This window comes from Somniosus microcephalus, chromosome 3 (genome assembly GCF_052327205.1).
Source record: "Somniosus microcephalus isolate GS21.2 chromosome 3, FLI_Smic_1.0, whole genome shotgun sequence".
Lineage (NCBI taxonomy): Eukaryota > Metazoa > Chordata > Chondrichthyes > Squaliformes > Somniosidae > Somniosus > Somniosus microcephalus.
In genome coordinates, this window is record NC_140989.1 from 318,631,392 (window position 1) to 318,654,466 (window position 23,075).

The following is a 23,075-nucleotide window of genomic DNA, read 5'->3' on the forward strand; positions in this document are numbered from 1 at the left end:
TTACTTTGAGCAGTCACACTCCTGCCCTTTTCAATGGACAAAATACTAAGTATAGTGACTTGAGACACCCAACTGCCAAACCACCAATAAAAGATATTTTACGACAGAAGTACTTAAATCATTTGAAAATGACAATCAGCTATCCGATCCAAACATTCAGAGTGATAGATTATCAAATATTCTTAACCACAATTTTGATTTGAGATCTCTGGTGAAGCACAGATAGACAGAGCATTTATGTTGCTGATGCTCCCTCTGTTAATACTGTGACTGCTTTTTTCCCTGCTCATTTGAAAGCTACTACCAAGAGCCTTCAAACACCATTAGCTGAACACAGCACATTCATTTTGTATTCACCTGCTCACTCATCTCTACAAATCTATTTTGTGACACAGTAGGAATTGCTTCTTTGGGGTGGGGGGTGGATCAATGTAACATGCATTTCTGCAGCGTCTTGTGACACATTCATTTATAACGAATGCAGATTTGATTTAAGAGCTGCTTCATGAGATTCACAGGAAAGCTTGGCAAGTTGGAAGTCTGGGACAGCTACATGACCTCGGCATTTAATAGCATTTCATATTATTTTACAGCAATTTACAATCAAAATATCACCCATTGCCACATTTAGACGACTACTAGATTAACCTTAAACTAATGTTTTCTATCTGTTCTCTTTCACAATGCAAAATTTAAATACAAGATAGAACCAAGATTATAATGATCTGCTTGGCCTTGAATACTTATTTACCTTCCTGCCTCAATTCTGTGCATACATATTTTATTGATGGACATGCAAATAATGGGTACATGAAAGGTTCCTCTCACCAGACACTCAAGCAGCCGTGCTGGCCGGGCAATAACGATCATCAGCTTCTTCATCAGCTGGGTCACAAATGTTACCTCCGAACTCTCTGACCGTTCGTGGGCCTGTAAAGGAAAAGTCAGATTAACATTTCAACACATGATGCACAAAGCCAGCACACGATTTATTACCGGAACAACAGAAACTCCATTATGCATACACACACCACGCAATGCCCTCTGCCTCAAAAATAAGACCTTTAGTAAGAAAAGAAACGGAGGGACTCAACTTGTAACAGTGTGTCTGCCAAAATCCTTGCACACCTCTGATGCTCCAAAATTCTCAGCAAGACATCATCTTGCTCAAAAGATAATCTAGACATCTTGTTTTGATGCGGTCTAAACCCCTTTTGAAACATGCTGCATTACATACTAAAACCTCAATTGTGTCTGCAAGTTATGCCTTGACAGCAGCAGCACACACTCATTAGCATCTGAAGCTGATGTCATGCTTGTCTGAGGAATGCCTATGTCATTCCTATACACAGTGAATCCCAATGACATAATCACCGGCAGAACAATGTACGAAGGCATGTTAAGTTATACTCTGTCTGAAAGACCATCCGTCACCACCAGTAATCACTGGAGCACGAAATTAAAATGACCCTCCATTCCCCCACCATGCTCCCTCTAACAGGCTCAAACCAGGTGGGTGCAAAGCAGTAATAAACATGTTTCAAGGAGAAAACAAACACAAAGCATGTCTTTTTTCTCCAAAAACACAATTGCAATTTTGTTTAGCTTTGAATTTTCTCTGTTAAACAAAGCTTCTCATTTGTTATTCCTGCTAGTTTTTAAAATCTACATATTTTAAGGCTTCCAAATTAACATTCAGGATTTTGCAGAATAGGATATCTGAAAGATCATAGTAGCAACATTTACACTGGCAGATAGAGGTATTGGTGTGGAGTGCTGTTCAAAATTAAGCTTAAATTAGATTAAAAATCAACACTAGCAAACAAGGTTTAGAAAGAACATCTGCTTTTCCCCTACCTAAACCTTGTTTCTGGACTTCTTCAAAGACTCACAATCAACACACTGTTGGCTGCACAAGGTGTACTGGCTGAGTTTCCTAGCCACACAACATGCTCTCTGCAATTTTTCTTATCCAAAGAGACATCATTAGACATGCATATAATATTTTCAATGAGTGACTCACACTATAGAAATCAACAATACCATATTATGGAGGTGTAACCTTCTCCCAGCCAGCTACTAGGAACACAATTATGGTCTATGGAAAAAAAACTGGATTTTGATGTTTGGAAGAGGAATTAGAACTGAAGATTTTGTCTTAATCCATCCAGAACTAATTAAGTGGTCTGCACTCACATATTACAACACCACGGGCTGGTAGTTTTCACAAATACAACAAAAAATGTCACAAATTACATTTTAAATGGCTGTGACCTTGGCGCACTATTCCTTCTCATCCTGTTTGCAGCCACTAACATGGTTTGCCACACCATTCTTCTCCAACGCCTCTTCTCCATTGTCCAGCTCAGTGTAATTGCCACCTACTCAGTCGTAGCTAGAGAATCACCTGCCCTGGCTTCTCTTCCCACCCTCGCACCATTACATCTGAAGTCCCCCAAGGATCTATCCTTTGCCCCATCCTATTTCTCATCTGCATGCAGTCTCTCAGCAACATCATCCAAAAACATGACATCACGCTCCACATGTACACGGATGACACCCAGTTCTATCTCACCACCACCTCTCTTGACCCCTCCACTGCTTCTGTGTTGTCAGACTACTTGTCGACATCCAGTCCTGGATAAGCCACAATTTCCTCCAATTAAATATTGAAAAGACTGAAGCTATTGTCTTCGGCCCCCACCACCACAAATTCCATCCCTCTCCCTGGCCACTGTTGTAGGCTTAACCAGATTGTTTGCAACCTCGGCGTCCTATTCAACTCTGAGCAGAGTTTCCGACTCCATATCCTCTCTATCACAAAGAGCACCTACTTCCATTTCCTTAACATAGCCTGTCTCTGCCCCGGCCTCAGCCCATCTGCTGCTGAAACCCTTGCCCATGCTTTTGTTGCCTCCAGACCTGACTATTCCAATGTTCTCCAGGCTGACCTCCCACCACCTTCCATAAACTTAAGCTAATCCTAAACTCTGCTGCCCATATCCTAAGTCCCATTCACCCATCACCCCTGTGCATACACTGACCTCCACTGGCTCCCAGTCCAGCAATGCCTTGATTTTAAAATTCTCATCCCTATATTCAAATCTCTCCCTGGCCTCATCCTTCTCTAGCTCTGTAACCAGCTCCACCCTACAACCCTCTGAGAACTCTGCATTTCTCCAACTCTGACATCTTGTGCATCGCCCAATTTGTGTCTTGTGAGGCGCCGTGGGATGTTTTACTACATTAAAGGCGCTATATAAATGCAAATTATTGTTGACTACACCTAAAACTCTCTGAAAAGCCGTAACAGTTGTAAATTCTCTGACTGCTTTCCAAATGCCTAATATTTACAGATGAACAGTGGAGTATACACCACAACAGCTATGAAAAACTTTTGGTCTGGCAAAACACCATACCATACAATTCAGTAATATATTCTACACTGAAGCATGCATATGTACCACTTGTTTTTGATGTATAGTTGATGCTCATTATTAAAGTAATCAACCTGTACAGCAACATCTTGGACTCAGTTTCATTATATATAAAAGTCAAAGCCAAACTAAATTAGGCACTTTCATTTAGATGTGAATGGCGATAGCATAGTGTTCTGGTGATAAAGCTTCTGTGCACAAAGGGGTATTGCAGACTATTGCATCAGTTCCAGGCACCTCATTCAGTATGTATTGCTTTACTGTACTGTTATTGTTCCCAGGTGCATTTTGGGTTCTTGTTGAAATGCAGACATAATGACTGCATGGTTAAGCGGATTGTATTTTGAAATATTTCATGCAAGTTTCAAACTGTAGAGGTTGTAATATCAAATTATCAGGCAACTGTAAACAAATAGCACTTTTATTAAGTCACAGATTTACACTCCATACTTGAAAGCTATAGGACAGAAAATAACATAGGGAAGGCTAGCAGTTTAAACACAAGAACCAGCATCGATCCAAAGGCAAGATTTGCTGAGGAACTCATTATCGTACACCACAGCGATGATTGTGACGATCCAAGGAGCTTTGAATCGGTGCCACTGCTGAGAAGTGGGCCAGCTGTATACTCAGGTCATTTCATTTGGAGACAGTGGCCCTACCACTCAATGGGGATCCTACTGTTGTTTATAAAACAGAAGAAAACAGCAGACCTTCAAAGTGAACATATATCAAACTGTCCTGTATATTCTTGAAAAGTACCATTGTAGTTATCTCCAGGGTGTTGTTGATAATTCATAAATCCTCAATGATCATGGCCAAATCACAGGTGTAATTCAAATTTAACTGTGCCTTTGTTATTGTTTTAACATCTCTAATGGTAAATCTGAGATTAATTCCAAAACATGAGTAGTGATTCCTAGCGAAACCCACTACTTGCAATGACTAGGTTAGCCATTGTCTGAATTAAATAATTTATCACTTTTAAAGACAGCACAAGGAGAGTGTATAATGTTTGTACTTATATTGTCATTGAAAAAACTGCACAGTGTTCCTATGACATCATTTGATGCACTACGTGTTAAATTTCATCAGTTGTCTATCTCATAATCATCGCAATAGTCACAGATTTATTGACCCCCGACTCTCCATTGCCTTTCGGAAACAGCATTCCCCCAAGTGGCAGTAAAACCTGCCTAAATACAGCAAGTTCGCCCTCACTGCTGTTTTCAATTGTGGGGGGGGGGGGGGGGGGGGGAACGGGAGCTTGCAAACCGATCATTTCCAGGTTTCAGCTAAAACTGGACAGTTTTATATGAGGGTCTTAAAAGACTCACTTACATTTACAATGTTTCAGTAACAAAATTAAAATGAAATTAGGTTACATCTGCAGCAAGAACAAATTCTGGAAATATATAGCAGGTTCATTAGCATCTGCAAAGGCAACGGACAGGGTAACAACTTGTGTACAACAATTGTATTTTACTTTCAGATTTCCAGCATTTGCATTTCTTTTCTTTTTATTTATGTCTGCAGGAGCGTTTTATAGTTCGACTTGAATCGTATTTATTTCCTGTCACTGAGGTAAACTTAATGGTAACAGGCAAATTGGTTATAACGCTGCCACGTTAGTAAATTAAAACATAGACACTTACATCTTGCAGCAACTTCTCCAGGTTCTCTTGCAGTTCAAAAAAGTATCTGGAGGTGATGAGCCCATCTCGGGATTTCGCCAAGCAGTCCCGAGCCAGCTCAATAACCTGATGGTGGATAAAGCTGAGTACCCCATCAGCTAATGGCAGCACATTCTCAGGAGCACTGGATGTGATGAACTCCTGGAGGTTCTCTTCCATTTGAGCCGTGGCCTATTGAGTGAAATTTGTTTGCCATATTTTATCTGCAATAAATCTGATTTTCCTTGCCCTTTTTGCTAAATTTTAAATAAAATGAATGTAGTACTGTACTTGTTAAAGAGGCACTGTTGTTATGGTATTGTCTTGCAAGACACTTTATTATTAGATATATAAAGAAAGAACTTGTATTTACAAAGCATCTTTCACATCCTCAGGTCATCCCAAAGCACTTTACAGCCAATTAATTACCTTTGAAGCGTGGTTACTGTTGTTTTGTAGGCAAAACAGAATGTTGACTAGCATTTTCATTTGTCTGGTTATAGTTTCTTTCGAGAAACCAAGGTGAAGGGTCAAGGCCCATAGTGCAGGATGCCGCCAAGGTTGAAAAGAATATGATGTGGCAAATCAGGCTTAGCTTTTAAAAGATTGTAGGCTGTAGGTAGAAGGAAAGACTGAGGGGCATGGAGACTGACACAAGTAGAGTGCTCATTTTGAAAGAGCATGTACAGACAAAGGATGGAAGCTTTAGTTCATAGAAGAGTTGATCTGCTTTCACAAATTGCCATCTAGCCACAAATATGAGAAAAGGCATTGGGAATAAGCCCAGGAGCTTCCATAGTCTTGAGATACCAGAAAACGAGTTGACCTGAGTATTGAATCACAATTTCAAGACAGTGGGGAATAGGAGGAGAACGAGCATGTAGGATAGCATTTCTGGAGCGTGGAAGAAACAAGAATGTAAAGTTCAAAGAAGCCCTGACCATAGCAGTATCCATTGGTTCTCACGATGGGGATGATGCTGGCAAGACTACAGTTATTGCCCATCCATATCCCCGCCCCCCCCCCCCCCCACCGAGATGGTGGTTGTCTTCCTCTTGTTTGTACAACAAAGTAGTTCAGTCGACAGTTTCAGAGGACAGTAAGAGTTAACTGCATAGAGTGGACTAGAATTACGTGCAGGCCAGGATATTACTGAGGAAAGTGAGATTTTACAATAATCTGGCAGCTTCTTTTTTTTAGTGCTAGCCCACACATTACCAGATTTATTGAATTCACTTTCACAACTTGCCATAGAAGGATTTGTTTCAATGCTCTCTATGTTGCTAGTCTAGTGTCATAAACACTACACTACCATACTCATAATGAAGCAAGAGAGATTGGAAGTTGGAGATGATAGCTGGTCCCACTCTTAAGTGCCAAGCTTTTTCTTATACCCGGTCTAAAGGAAGTTGATGAATGTAGGATACAGTCATCAGCAAACGATTGGATTAGTGGAGGAGGTTATCGATATAAAGAGTCGGAGAGGAGGCAGAACACTGCAAAAGCATTAAGCTAATGCAACACAGGGCAATTTGAAAAGAAAATACATAGCCATAAACAGAACTTTAGTGAGAGGCGATATGATTGTAACTTGTTTATAACTGCATAGCGTCAGATCCTGTCAAAAGTTTTGAAAATGTCCAACGCAATTACAGATGATTCATCGAAGTGTTCAGTAACATAGTTCAAGAGATGCATAACATGTGCAACAAAATGATTAGTGGAATAGGAATGCAAAAAGCATTATGGCAAACAAGCATATGGCCAGAATTTTCAAGGTAATGGACAACTTCAGAGTTAACATCAGCTTCCATAACTAAAATACCAAAGCAAGGGCAATAGTTAACTAAGTAAGAAGGATCATCTTTCTTAAGGACAGGGTGAACACAAACAAAAGGGATTAGGCTGATCATTGTGGCAGCTGCTTCACCACACGGACAGCAGTGGTTCAAGAAGACCCACCCAATGTTCCCATTAAGCTGCGCGGTCATCTGCAAGGTCCCACACAGGCCGCTCACCGGCTTTCACATTGTAGATACCGCGCATGCGCAAAAATTTGAATGGGCTGCACAGTGAGGGAGGCTGGCCGCGCATGAGGCATTGCGGCTTACAGGGAGCATTGGACCCACCTCCACTTTTTGGAAGCATATTGTGATGGCCAATAAATGCCAACGACAACCTCATCGCGAGAACAAATAAAAAAAAAAGTTCAGAAGACCTGGATAGACAGGTATCATGGAATAAGATATTTCCCACACAATGGGACTGGCCAGATGGATTGCAATGTCCTTTTCCTGACCTGTATATTCCTATGTAAATTTCCAAGTAGATCGAAAGGTTGACTCGCATTAGGTAGAAGAGAAGGCATAGGACATGGGTTGCTTTGCACAAAGCACACATCTTGAGGATAATGGGAGGGAAACCACCATGACCAGAGGTCCTATTAGAATCCAAAGAGCAGAGTCTTGTTGGGCATAAAATTTGATGGCACAATGGAGAGAACTGCTTCAACAAGATCACCAAGGTTGGAGTTCGAGGTGAAATGTGAGCCAAAAGGGACGATTTACTCTTTAGGAGAACTAGCAAGTGCGTCATCAGGACAGAAGAAGGGCGTAAAAAGGATTCACAGAAGATGTGACAACTTTGGCAAGCGAACAGGAGGAGCAACCACTGGAGATGCAGAAAGACAATGGTTGAGACTCCTTTTTGTTAAAGTTGCATCAAGGAGCTCTAATATCAGATTTACAAAAGATACAAGCAGAGATAAAGTTACTTTAGGACGCTGCAGCGTTCTAAAGTAACAGTTGTGATAAGCTGAAGCTTTACAAGAAACAGTAGAGCAACAGGTATGGCTGAACTAAAATGTAGTACCAAATCTGACAGAAGGGGAAGAGTGAGTTATAAAAGCCTCCATGCCAGCTAGAGTAACATCAGTTATTTCACTGGCACAGATAGAAGGGTCAGAAAAGTAGCATTTGGACCAAGAAAAGGTAGGACAGAATTCGCAAAGACCAATCCTGTTGACATGACTTAAGACTAAAGAAGATGGGACTGGCTCATAGAATGTGATTCATTGTAGAGTATTGGCATATTATCATAAATGTTATATTGGAACACTAAAATATATATTTAGAAATGTGTGAAAATTCAGTAGATACCCCTTCCCCCAAAAGCAACAGAAGGACAGGTGCCACTAAAGCCTACTAGATTTTCTAAATATTTTAAACAAAAATCATATTCACACTGACATGCTGAAGTCAAAGCAGACATTTATGGCTTTACCTTTATAGATTAAAAAAATTACATACAATATATAATAAGCAATACATGTGCACAAATATTGAGTTAATGAGCTGCCTTTTTAAAAAAAGGTCCATACTCACCTTCGGAAATCTTTCTTTATACACATGGTTCATCATTACTATCTCATTGTCATAGAAACAAGGGGATCGTCCGGGACTGTGATTTAAAAAAAATGTACACACAAAAAAGTGTAAGTAACAAAACATATTGTATTTTATTTTTAGGAATGTCAGTATTTCATCAGTAACTGTACTACAAACTTTGAGAGTCATTTGCTGCTTCATTGGATCTGACACATGTGTGAGGTAATGCATTATGTCATGAGAAACTGTTTACAGACCACATTTACTCAATCAAAAATGTAATTATATGGATAACTGCTTGAATAAAGCACAAATGGCAGACAGTTTTCAATTCATTGTGGCTCTTTGAAAGACAGAATGATATCGCATTGCCCCCATTCACTTTTCATTATGTACAAGGATTCTGTACATCCCAGCAAACACAAACAACTGCTGGAAAATGAACATCTAGCCCAATTTTACATACATGATCAGCATAAGCATGGTAGTAAGTGCCCTTCGATGCACTGGTGCACAACTTTTGTATGTTATATTTAATGCAATGTATCTTTTTAATAATTTAATCACAGTTTAATGCAGCTTGTAGCAAGGTAAAGCTGACATTTTTATCTGTCGCATGAGGCAGGAGTGTCAGGTAAGTCATTTCATTGTTCTTTCCATATTGATTTATTTATAAGGTCAGTTGTGTTTAAGGACTTTCGTTCCTTAGGGACCAAGTTTCTGTTCTAATTTATCTTAAAGAATTTACATTATACTGTTTGCAACCTTGGTGTCATATTTGACCCTGAAATGAGCTTCCGACCACATATCCGCAGCATAACAAAGACCGCCTACTTCCACCTCCGTAACATTGCCTCAGCTCGTCCGCTGCTGAAACCCTCATCCATGCCTTTGTTATCTCTAGACTTGGCTATTCCAATGCATTCCTGGCTGGCCTCCCACATTCCACCCTACGTAAACTTGAGATCATCCAAAACTCGGCTGCCCGCGTCCTAACTCGCACCAAGTCCCGTTCGCCCATCACCCCTGTGCTCACTGACCTACATTGGCTCCCAGTTAAGCAGCACCTCGATTTCAAAATTCTCATCCTTGTTTTCAAATCCCTCCATGGCCTCGCCCTTTCCTATCTCTGTAATCTTCTTCAGCCCCACAACCACACCCCGCCCCCCCCACCCGAGATATCTGCCCTCCTCTAATTCTGCCCTCTTGAGGATCCCTGATTATAATCGCTCAACCTTTGGTAGCCGTGCCTTCTGTTGCCTAGGCCCTAAAGCTCTGGAAATCCCTGCCTAAACCTGTCCACCTCTCTACCTCTCTTTCCGCCTTTAAGACGCGCCTTAAAACCTACCTCTTTGACCAAGCTTTTGGACACCTGCCCTAATTTATCCTTATGTGGATCGGTGTTAAGTTTTTTGTCTTAAAATACTCCTGTGCAGCGCCTTGGGACGTTTTACTATGTTAAAGGTGCTATATAAATACAAGTTGTTGTTGTTGTTATCCCCTATAAACATTTGTTTTTATTGGATTTTGGAATTCCACAAAACATCTTTTTGCTTATATGTTGCACAAATAACTAGACAGTATCGGCAAGAAAAAAATGGTAACTACAATAACAATTCTATTGATTTTGGTGCATATCTGCATAAGCTGATTCAGTGGAACGGGAGTTTGGTTTAACCTATTCATTAAACATTTCCCTTAATATTGTATTCAATAGTTTACATTTACTGTTGGTTTCGGTTCTTTAATAGACACGAACATCTTGCCTATTTATGTTATGATAAATTATTTTTTTCTATTTCCCTGCTTTCATAACCCTCCCATCGCAATAAAGTGTAGCAGATCTCAATAAATCACCATGTCTCATGTCAATGGAAATTGTATTTTGTCTCTGTTTGAACAGAACATGCCAAGAGAACATTTTCATCAAATTACAAGCTGAACTTTTCTTGGTTCTGTCAATAGAACAAATATTAACCAGTTCACAGATACATCAAACATCTTATACACCAACTGAAATACTATTTATCATTAATACTGATAATAATGGAATATAATTTGCATAATATCCTGTGCATGAGTCATTTACACACCAGTTTTTATGACCTGGCTGCTTGAAAGTTAAGGTTTTGCACTAATGTGATTAATGTTGTGCAGCTCGTCTGACCTGAGTAAAGGGCACAGGGACCTGTGTACACAAAACAGTGGCAATAATTTAACTTCATTTTTGGATTTCCGTTGTTTTATATAATAATCTTTTAATTTATTCTTTATTTTCAATGCTATCACTTTAATGTACAATGGCCTACCAACTGGGCGTCACTGTACTTTTAAATTGCATGAGCACCTACATCTATAACCTCTCTGTTAATGTGCACATTTGATTCATCCATCCACAGAAAACCCAACATCTCCCCCACAATTGTTGTATCCCAGTGTCTCAAATGATTCCAGATTTTCTGCTTCCACTATTCTGTCTGGAAGTTTACTCCACATGCTGATTACTCTTTGAATGAAGATGAAATTATGAATATCTGTTCTAAAAGTATCCATCAGCAGTTTGAACCTTGTGTTCACTTGTTCTACTCCGGCAGTTTAATTTAAAATGATATTGAGTTAACTTTTTCTATACCCTTAACAATCTTATAAAGCTCTATAAGATCACTTCTCAGATGCCTCCTTTCCAGGCTGAAAAACCCAGGTTCCTCCAGTCCTTTGTCTTGACCCTTAACACAGGATTAGCCTTGTGGCTCTTTTCTATATTGCCTTGTGTTTGAATGTGTCTCTTGTTTCTTTTCGCGACCAGATTGGATGTAGTGTTTGAGGTTATAGTCTGATTAGAGCACTATAAAGTTTGTTCATTACTTTCTCTGACCTATATTCAACTGTTTTGGCTATGTAGTTCGACATCCTATTGGCTTTGTTGATTGCTGTCCTTCATTGATTGGACTTGTTCAGCACCGAGTCTACTAAGATTCCTAGGTGTCTTTCAATGTCATCTTTAGCTATTTCAACACCATTCATTCAGTGCATGCATCATCTATATTCCCTTCCTATGTGTAACACTTTACATGGTCTGTATTCAATTTCATCTGCCATTGTTCTGCCCACTAACACACATTGTCCAACTCATTCTGTAACTTCTCAGCTGCCCCTTCTGATTCTATTGCCTCTCCCAGTTTGGTATCATCTGCAAGTGTGGCCACTTAGCATCGAGTTTCTGAATCCAGGTTGTTTAGGTAAATTAGAAACATAGAGCCCTGAGATACCCAACTCCGTACTTCCCCCCGCTACTACAACATAACTCTTCTAACGATACTCTTTGTTTTCTAACCTTCAACCAGTTTCTTATTCATTCCCAGAAATGTTACCCTAAATCTCCAATAGCTAAAAATAACTGATAAAGCTACTTAATTTAAAATTAAATCCACAAAATAAGGTACAAAATACAGTATCTGACTTACAGAAATATTTTTCTCTTCAAATTAGATTGTTCAATGTTTAATCAGGAGATTGGGGTAACATGCTCTACCTATGCAATTTACCCTACAACAATTCAATCTTCAATTATTCCACACTAATCGCCAAGAACCAAAAATTTATATGAAAACAGAAAATGCTGGAAATAACAAACAGGTCCTTCAGCATCTAAAATGAGAAAAGACAGGTTAATGGTTTGCGAGGAGACCCCTCCCGGTATTTTCAATCTTTTTATTACAGATTTCCAAAATTTGCCATTTTTATTCTATTGTGATAGTATTTATACGATGGATCTATTGCAAATGGAGTTTGCATTACTACCTCAAAGATTGCTTCAGTGTAAGCAAAAGAAACAAAGAATAAAAATTAACAGATACCAAGAAAGGCTTTGTAAATAATGTAAGGTGTTAATTAGAAGCAATATCGCTGCTGAATCAGCCTTGCTTTGCCAGTAATCATAAGTTATTCACAATACGAAGGATTCTTTTGCTATTCATTATGTGCTTTTGTATTGCACCAATGCTGCATGATTCTTGAAATGCAAATCTCTCACATCTGGCAGCAAGCAAAACTAAAACCTTTTCACAGGTCTTCCAGGCAATTGGTCTTAGCGAGTCCCAGCAGTTTTACATTAGGCTTGTAATTAGCTGCACTAAACACACACTTCAGCAACGCGGCTGCACTATCATAATGCAAAAGCATTTACCATACTTCAACTCTTGCAGTTAGGAGGGAGTAGATGCAACATCTCTATAGGTCGCCTTTAATGTTAAGTTAAGCTAAATGAGATGCAGTAGTGTGACTCTAACTGCTTTTTGTCTTGGACAGGTGATTAGTTAATGGCAAGACACCTTAGCTGAATGTAGGTCTAACACATTTTCATATTTGTTTTATTAAGCTGCTATACAAGGTGTTTCAAAACTATAAAAGCCAACAAAGGAGGAAAAATAAGACAAAGTGATATAACAACCAATAGCTCAAGCTAATGAGAGAATGCAATGCACCTAGCATTTTAAATGCTGTGCAAAGTGAGAATCACTCTTTTTTGCCCCAATTATTAATCTGTTTCAACATTGCTTCTTAAATATTAAATATGCTAATGTGAAATTGGCTATACCATGATGAGACAGCAAATCATAATCAAACAGTGCAACTGTTCAGGACTTAAACAATAAATAAGATATGCAAGGCTGAGAAAGGCAAAACGAGGAAGTTATAACTACAAGAAAGTCAAGATTGATGGGCATATCTTCCCTTTTTCATAAAGGTATGGACAAATAGGATGAACAGAAATTTCCTCCAACTAAATATTGGGAAGACAAAAGCCTTTGTCTTCTAAGGGCCATATGGCCTACTCCTGCTCCTAATTCTTATGTTCTTATGGTCCCTGCCAAAACTCAGAGCCCTAACCACCGACTCCATCCCTCTTCCTGGCAACTGTCTGAGGCTGAACCAGCTCGTTCGCAACATTGGTCTCGTATTTGACCCTGAGATGAGCTTCCGACCACACATCGGTGCCGTCATCAAGTCCACCTCCCTTACATCGCCTGATTCCGCCACTGCCTCAGCTCACCTGCTGCTGAATCCCTCATCCATGCCTTTGTTACCCCTAGACTTGACTATTCCAATGCTCTCCTGGCCCGCTTCCCATCTTCCACCCTTCATAAATTTGAGCTCATCCAAAACTCTGCTGCCCGTATCCTAAATCTCACCAAGTCCCATTCAACCCTGTGCTTGCTAACCTACATTGGCTCTGCCTCAATTTTAAAATTTTCATCCTTGTTTTCAAATCCCTCCATGGCCTCGTCCCTCCTTATCTCTACAACCTTCTCCAGCCCTACAACCCTCAGAGATCACTGCACTCCTCCAATTCTGGTCTATTGCGCATCCCCTATTTTAATCACACTACTATTGGCAGCTGTGCTTTCAGCTGCAAGGCCCTAAACTCTGGAATTCCCTCCCTAAACCTCTCCGCCTCTCTCTCCTCTAAGACACTCCTTAAAACCTACCTCTTTGACCAAGCTTTTGGTAACCTGTCCTAATATCTCATATGGATCAGTGTCAAATTTCATTTGATAATGCTCCTGTGAAGCGCCTGGGGATGTTGTACTATGTTAAAGGTGCTATATAAATAAATTGTTGTTGGTTATTTAACTATCTATTCTTCCTGTGGTTTAAGGTCCCAGCATGTAAAACTATTCAAATTTTCTTCTGGTCTGGTTTTGCAGTTTTAGTACCCAGCATTAACATCAAGCATTCCCGGCCAGACATAGCAGGAATTAAATGCAGTGTAGATCTCCGCCTATTCTTCCCCAACAATGTGCCTTAATTCCAAACTCAAAATAGTGCTTCTTTCTACACTAGTTTAGCAGGTGATTTCCCACATCAGCAATCGGGACTCTGAGCAAGATCGCAAACTTGATGCCAAATTATGAGTAGCATTGTGACGTAGACTTCATTTGGGACCTTACAATCTATAGAAATTTTCATCACAGGACTCCGAGGTAGATTCAAATCCAGGTACCAGAAGTGAAAGAAAACCGCAACCCTTCTCACTTATTTCTCCTTTCAGAATCTGTTCCTTTTATATTCATCTTCCCTCAGGTTCGGTTATTTGCCCTGCTCCTCATACATATTGCAAAACATTGGAAAATTTTAATCTTGCTTTATTTTTGGTCTTGCTGCAATGTTGATGGTTTCTAAGAGTGAAAGGTTAGTTTTTTTAATGCCTTTAAAATGGAATTCAGAAGGAATGTTGTTTTTTTCCCCAAAATACTTCTTTCCTCCCGGGGAAAAAAACATTACCATGCCATCCTTGTGCTTAATAAATTTCATCTCAATATCATTCTCATCAATCCTCCTGTCACCCTGGAAATGATGCATGGAATTTAAGGAAAGCTGACAAATTGTTGATGACCTCATCTCTGGGTGAGCATGGTACTGTATCCCTCCCAGTAACATCCTTCACAGTTATAAATCTATTAGACAGTAATGACATTTAAGTAATTTCTCAGTTAGGGATTGCCTAATAAATTAATAACCACCAAGTCTGTGTATTGTTTTGCTCTCATCCATTATTGGACAATCCATAAGGCTAGTAGAAAACCTGACTGCTAATTCACTTATATAATGAGGCGTTACAATACAACATAGTACCACTAGAATACAGCCAGAACATGTTAACATCAAGGACGGCAGATCACATCATTGATTTAAAACATACTGATACTTATTTTGATTTAATTTTTTTAATTTTGTACTGAGGTGAAGCCCCTTGGGATGTTTTTCTACATTAAAGGTGTTATATAAATGCAAGCTGTTGTTATTATAAGGAAGGCTCATTCCATGTAAAACAGTCATTTAGTAGCAGTTTGGATAGTAGTAACTATTGATGTGGGGTTTACAATCTTGGCAGCTAGTGCACACTGCCTGTATACCTGGTGTGATTGTGCATGTGTAGCACACAGCAGGACAACCCATGGGGGAATGGGGAGAGTAACACAAAGCTGGACAGCAATCTTGTGGAATGAGCGACTGCAAAGGCAGCAGCAAATATGCTAAACGGATTGTAAACAGGCCTTACTATGCAGTGGCATTAGCCAGCGGGTTTATACTCACTCATTCATGCAGTGTAATAGGCATAGGGCTGTAATTCATTGATGGTGTAAAACATTGCTTGCTTACTGCAAACTTCCTCTTTTTAAAGGGGCATTATCTTCATGAGAAAGTGTTGCCAATTTTTCTAGTTTGGAGAGTAAGAGTCGAGCATCACTTTTATCAAATTGAGCTGTACAACTGATGGACTTCATGTTCCATGTTATCTTGTAAACAAGCAACAAACATGGTTGTTATTCCATTAACATGCAGTTCCGAAACATAAAAAAGCATTGCACGTAATATTTCACTATATTGCTAGATAACAAAGTTATAACTTTCATCTGGAAACCATGGCCCAGAATTTGCATCACGGCAAAGTGGCGGTGATCGCCGCTGACCTCGAAGAAAGCTACCCACGAGATCTTGTGATCTCTGTGACGAAAACTTTAGCTTTCTTGGTCTTAATTTGATTGTAGTGCTGTCAAAAGGGGATCCCCAGCGTACATTAGGAGTGATGTGATTGGCTGCTTAGACAGCTTGATGATATTGAAGAATTCTCACAGACAGCAAACCAGCACACTAAAAAGCACTGAACTTCCACTGTTCATGTTTCGGATCCACCCAGGATTACAAATATCTCCTCGATATTCATCGTTCCTCGAACTACTGCTCTCGCCGCATCTTGAGATCCATGCTGAACGCCATGCGCCGCCACATGAACAATCTCGACCTCTCTCTTCAGCAGCACCGACGCACTCTATCTCAAAGCTGTCCGGGTCCACAGTTCCATTTCATCCTTCGACTCATCCGACGCTTCAACAAAAAACTTTTTTTCTTCCTTTCTGATGTCAAGGATCGCAAGCTTCATCAACTGTTGGGCACCAACGCCCCTCCGGAACCTTCTTCCCCGGTAGTTTCCTCTGATCCCATCCCTTCTTCCAATCTCACCCCCTGCCGTGTTTTCACTATCCCCTCTGACCTTCCCCTCTCTGACCCCGAACGATCAGTCCTCAGCAAAGGCCTGAGCTTCATCCCCTTACGCCCCCATCTGAATGAATTTCGAGCTCGGCACGATGCTAAGCTCTTCTTCCGTTGCCTTCGTCTCCGTGCCCACTTCTTTGGCCAGGAGTCTTCCCCCCGCATGGCTGACCCTTTCTCCCGCTTTCTAAATTCTCATTCTACTTGGACCCCTCCCTCTGGCCTCTTACCCTCTCTAGATCTTTTCATTGCTAACTGCCAACGTGACATCGGCCGTCTCCATTTCTCTGCTCCCCTCTCTCACTCCAACCTACCTCCCTCTGAACTTGCAGCACTCCATTCTCTCCGATCCAACCCTAACATTATCATTAAACCTGCTGATAAGGGTGGTGCTGTTGTTGTTTGGCGAACCGACCTCTACCGTGCAGAAGCGGAACGCCAACTCCCCGACACCTCCTCCTATCTCCGCCTGAACCATGACCCCACTAGCAAACATCAAGCCATTGTTTCCAAGACTGTCACTGACCTCATCTCCTCTGGAGATCTTCCCTCCATGGCCGCCAACCTCATAGTCCCCCAACCCCGCTTCTACCTCCTTCCCAAGATCCACAAACAGGACTGCCTTGGTAGACCCATCGTTTCAGCCGGTTCTTGCCCCACGGAACTTATCTCTTCCTATCTCGACTCTATTTTTTCTCCCCTTGTCCAGTTTCTTCCCATCTACATTCGCGACTCTTCCGGTGCCCTCCGTCACTTTAACAGTTTCCTGGCCCCAGCCGTCTCCTTTTCACTATGGACGTCCAATCCCTCTACACCTCCATCCCCCACCAGGACGGCCTTAGGGCGCTCAGTTTCTTCCTTGCACAGAGGCCCAACCAGTCCGCATCCACCACCACCCTCCTCCGCCTGGCTGAGCTTGTTCGCACATTGAACAACTTCTCCTCTGACTCCACTCACTTCCTCCAAATTAAAGGTGTTGCTATGGGAACCCGCATGGGCCCTAGCTATGCCTGCCTGTTCATGGGATATGTGGAACACTCTTTGTTCCAGTCCTACTCAGGTCCCCTCCCTCACCTCTTTTTCCGGTTCATCGATGACTGTATCGGTGCCGTTTCCTGCTCTCGCCCTGAACTAGATAAGTTCATTCACTTTACTTCCAATTTCCACCCTTCCCACACCTACACATGGTCCATCTCCGACTCTTCCCTTCCCTTCCTTGACTTCTCCGTCTCCATCTCTGGGGATAGGTTATTGACCAACATTCAATACAAGCCCACCGACTCCCACAGCTACCTGGACTACACTTCCTCCCACCCCACTTCCTGTAAGGACTCTATTCCATTCTCCCAGTTTCTCCATCTCTGCCGCGTCTGTTCTGACGATGCCACCTTCCATACCAGTGCTTCCGACATGTCTTCCTTTTTCCTCAACCGAGGATTCCCCTCTACTGTGGTTGACACGGCCCTTGACCATGTCCGTTCCATTTCCCACAGTTCTGCTCTCACCCCTTCCCCTCCCTCCCAGAACCACAATAGGGTTCCCCTTGTCCTCACCTTTCACCCTACTAGCCTCCACATTCAACGTATCATCCAACGCCATTTCCGCCACCTCCAACGTGATCCCACCACCAAACACATCATCCTCTCACCTCCCCTTTCAGCATTCCGAAGGGACCGCTCCCTCCGCGACACCCTGGTCCACTCCTCAATCACCTCCGACAGCCCTTCTCTTTCACCTGGCACCTTCCCGTGCAAGCGCAGGAGATGCAACACATGCCCTTTTACCTCCTCCCTTCCCACTGTCCAGGGCCCCAAACACCCCTTCCAGGTGAAACAGCGATTTACTTGTACTTCTTGCAATTTAATATACTGTATTCGCTGCTCACGATGCGGTCTCCTCTACATTGGGGAGACCAAATGCAGATTGGGCGACCGTTTTGCGGAACACCTCCGTTCAGTCCGTAAGGGTGACCCTGAGCTTCCAGTCGCCTGTCACTTTAATTCTCCGCTTCACTCCCACTCTGATCTCTCTGTCCTCGGCCTATTACATTGTTCCAATGAAGCTCAACAGCTTGAGGAACAGCACCTCATCTTTCGATTAGGCACTTTACAGCCTTCCGGACTCAATATCGAATTCAACAATTTCAGATAATAATCCCTGCCCCCATTTTTCATGCTGTATGATTTTGCCATTCCCATTTGCAATATTTTCACAGTATGTTCTTTCAATTCCTTCCTCCCCACCGTCTCTGCACCTGCTTAATATCTGTTACATTTCCAGCTATTTCCAGTTCTGATGAAGGGTCCCAGACCTGTTTCTCTCTCCACGGATGTTGCCTGGCCTGCTGAGTATTTCCAGCATTTTCTGCTGTTATTTCAGATTTCCAGCATCCGCAGTATTTTGCTATTGCACTAAAAAGTACTGATTATCATTCATGTTTCAAAAATTTTACAGAGAGCAAAATAAAGATTGGGACATACACATGGGGCTATGGTTGAAACTGAAATATCATAAATAAACTTTAAACAAAAATAATTTTTTTTTAAATCTAGTAATTATCAGAATGGAGAAATTTGACATTCTACAAATATAAAACTAATTTTTCAAGGCCAGAATGATTGTTCAGCAGTCAACATGCCGTTAAAACCCCAGTTAGACCCATTTCAACAAGGCTTAACTTTTTATGGGATGTTGAACAGTGATATTAGAGCAGAAAAGGGAGGTTTTCATCAGTTCAAGTGATTTAATGAATTGCCGGCTATTGGGAGCTCCACAGCGCAGGGAATGACTGACCGCAACTTCAGGATTTCTGCGTTTATCATGTGCTAAATCCTGAAGATACAGTCAGTTTCAGAGGGGTAATGACAGCGAAGGCCGACCGTGGCTAACAAAAGAAGTTAAAGATAGTATTAGATCAAAGGAAGAGGCTTATAATGTTGCCAAAAAGAGTAGTAAGCCTGAGGATTGGGAGGATTTTAGAATTCAGCAAAGGAGGACCAAGAAATTGATAAAGAAAGGGACAATAGAATGTGAGTAAACTAGTGAGACAAATAAAAACAGACTGTAAAAGCTTCTATAGGTATGTAAAAAGGAAAAGATTAGCGAAAGTAAATGTGGGTCCCTTACAGGCTGAGACAGGAGAAATTATAATGGAGAATAACTACAGACCAGTTCGTCTGACATCAGTCGTAGGGAAAATGCTAGAATATATTATAAAGGACGTGGTAACAGGGCACTTAGAAAATAATAGGATTGGGTAGAGTCAGCACGGGTTTATGAAAGGGAAATCGTGTTTGACGAACCTGTTAGTTGTAACTAGCAGAATAGATAAGGGGGAACCAGTGGATGTGGTGCATTTGGATTTTCAGAAGGCATTTGATAACATGCCACACAAGAGGTTATTAAATAAAATTAGTGCTCATGGGATTGGGGGTAATATACTAGCATGGATTGAGGATTGGTTAACGGACAGAAAAGAGAGAGTAGGAATAAACGGGTCATTTTTGGGTTGGCAGGCTGTAACTGGTGGGGTACCGCAAGGATCAGTGCTTGGATCTCAGCTATTCACAATCTATATCAATGATTTTGATGAGGAGACCAAATGGAATATATCCAAGTTTGCTGATGATACAAAAGCTGGGTGGGAATGTAAGTTGTGAGGAGGATGCAAAGAGGCTTCAAGGGGATATAGACAAGCTAAGTGAGTGGGCAAGAACATGGCAAATGGAATATAATGTGGAGAAATGTGGAGTTATCCACTTTGGTAGGAAAAATAGAAAAGCAGAGTATTTTTTAAATGGAGAGAGATTGGGAAATGTTGGTGTTCAGAGGGACCTGGGTGTCCTTGTACACGAATCACTGAACGTTAACATGCAGGTACAGCAAGCAATTAGGAAAGCAAATGGTATTTTGGCCTTTATTACAAGAGGATTTGAGTATAAGAGTAAAGACGTCTTACTGCAATTATATAGGGCCCTGGTGAGACCACACCTGGAGTATTGTGTACAGTTTTGGTCTCCTTGCCTAAGGAAGGATATACTTGCCATGGAGGGAGTGCAACAAAGGTTCACCAGACTGATTCCTGGGATGGGGGGATTGTCCTATGAGGAGAGATCGAGTAGACTAGGCCTATATTCTCTGGAGTTTAGAAGAATGAGAGCTGATTTCATTGAAACATACAAAATTCTTACAGGGCTTGACAGGGTAGATGGAGGGAGGATGTTTCCCCTGGCTGGAGAGTCTAGAACCAGGGGTCACAGTCTCAGAATAAGGGGTCGGCCATTTAAGACTGTGATGAGGAGAAATTTGTTCACTGAGGGTGGTGAATCTTTGGAATTCTCTACCCCAGAGGGCTGTGGAGGCTCAGTCGTTGAGTATATTCAAGACAGAGATCGATACATTTTTGGATATTAAGGGAATCAAGAGATATGGGGATAGTGCAGGAAAGTGGAGTTGAGGTAGAAGATCAGCCATGATCATATTGAATGGCGGAGAAGGTTCGAGGGGCCAAATAGCCTACTCTTGCTCCTATTTCTTATGTTATGTTCTTATGTTTCGCCGTCATTACCACCGCAAAATCCGGGACCATCTGTTTGCCGTACTACAATTTTCCAAAGTTGATGTTAATACACAACTTTATTTTTCAATACTTTTCAAATATGGCTCATATTTTGCGGCCCATATGGGTGTATACACGCCCGCAAGGGCCGCACAAGTTCTGGGTTTTCACGCGCGATCTGACAGATCATCCACATCACCAGGGAAAGGGTATCCACGGGCAGAAAACCAGCCCAGTGAATGCCCGTGAAACTCTTACGCCTGGAAGAGTTTAAATGAATATAAAAATATTTTTTGCAGTTATTTAAACATTAGAACATCTGTAAAATAAGTTACGGTTATTTTTAGTTATTTTTCAAAAAATTATTTTTGTTTTAAATGTTTAAATTGTACTTTAATTAATTTTAAATGTAATTTTTTCAATGTATTTGTTTTGTAAATATATTTTTTATGTGATCTCCATTCATGCTTATGGGGATTCCGTACGTACGGGCCTCTACGCATGGAGGCCCAGGCGCATGAGTCTCCGTGGATCCAGGACCATCAGGTAGGTTCGTAGATTTTTTTGCCAGTCTGAGGCATCCGCCCGCAGGAAGCCTCCGACCGCAAATTCAGGCCCAATAATTTTAGAACCCTGGATGGGTGGGAGTGAATTGCAAAGTAACAATCCAATTATCGGGTTCCAATGATGTCAAACAATGAACCTTGAGCAGTTTCTTAAGTCATTTAAACCCTGACATTGAATTACTTTCATAATTGTCTAACAGTCATCCAGTTGTTTTTTTTCTGGTTCAGTCAGTGTGTGTCTGGGGAGGCGAATAGAATCAGTAGCAAGTGAATTGAGTTTGTGGCAGGGGTTGCAGACAATGACTTCAGTCTTCCCAATGTTCAGCGAAAGAAAATTGCAGCTCCTGCAAGACTGGATATCGGACAAGCAATCTGACAACAGAGGCTGTGGAGGGTCAAGAGAGGCGAGTTACAAAGTGTGCGATCCAGCAAAGATGACGACAGTTTAAAGAAGGTTTGTGGCTCTTTCCTTGGATTAAAATAACTGAAATTATCAACTCAATCATATCCTTAACAAGAGATGGAGAATGAGCAGTAGCCGAACATTAATAAATTGTAAAATTTCTTTTTGGAATTATTCACAAATGGAACACTAGGGTTCTAATGGCGCACGTCAAATCTATGCAATTTATCATACGTTTTAAATGAGTTTTTAAAAATTTGATGCCAGCAATAACACGCTTGTGATTGTACAGTAAATTGGTCATTGCAGACTAATAGTTTTATTGAAGGGCACAGGTCAAATTGATTGCAATCATTATGCTTCAAAAGTGCTTTAGCTAAAAATATAAAAAGGATGTTTTGTAGCTTTTTTATATATACAATTTTTCCCTTACTGTCTGTTGGATTTAGTGACATCAGATGCAGCAATGAACAATGGCAGCATTAGTAATCTTGCCAATAACTAGTTTTTCTTGATATTTTTCTCTGCTTTCCCTTTCTTGGGTCACCACACACCATGCAATGTCCGTAGTCAAGCCTCCCGCTAAACATCTGCTACTCGAAAACTAGCCACTAGGACAATTGTGGCAAACGCACGGTTCATGAGCCACACGAGGCTCTTCTGTTGCTCAAAAGTAGTTCTTCGCTCTTTCAACGTGATTGACAGCAGTGCGGCTCTCTGACTGGACAACTGTCTCAGTCAAAGGCACTGCACACAGGAAGCACCATTTTCTGTGCGAACAGAGCTTTCAAGGGAGCAGGACCAGCGTTCACAAGGGGGACTGCAGCAGAGCCAGCATTTTCTGCAGTGTGAAGCAGTAGATAAAACAGTGAGTGGGCAGCAGCAAGGGAAGTAGAGCCTGGTGACTTTGCTATCGGCCAAGGTCAGGACCATTTTACCTTCAGAAATAGGACTTCTTGCTGATGGTTTGTGGGGTTTCAGGCGTAATAATGCTGAA

General features: G+C 41.3%; 1 protein-coding gene across 10 annotated transcripts in view; it reads right to left on the reverse strand.

Moving 5' to 3' along the window:
* The window catches only part of mast2 (microtubule associated serine/threonine kinase 2), a 518,017-nt gene that overhangs the window by 80,231 nt on the left and 414,711 nt on the right, over positions 1–23,075 (reverse strand). For all 10 annotated transcript variants that reach the window (XM_085983018.1, XM_085983016.1, XM_085983015.1 and 7 more), the window contains 3 exons: positions 8,494–8,569; positions 5,093–5,302; positions 829–930 (listed from right to left, as the gene is read on the reverse strand). In XM_085983018.1, the coding sequence (XP_085839144.1) occupies positions 829–930; positions 5,093–5,302; positions 8,494–8,569 (388 nt within the window). The remainder of the gene's footprint in view (positions 1–828; positions 931–5,092; positions 5,303–8,493; positions 8,570–23,075) is intronic.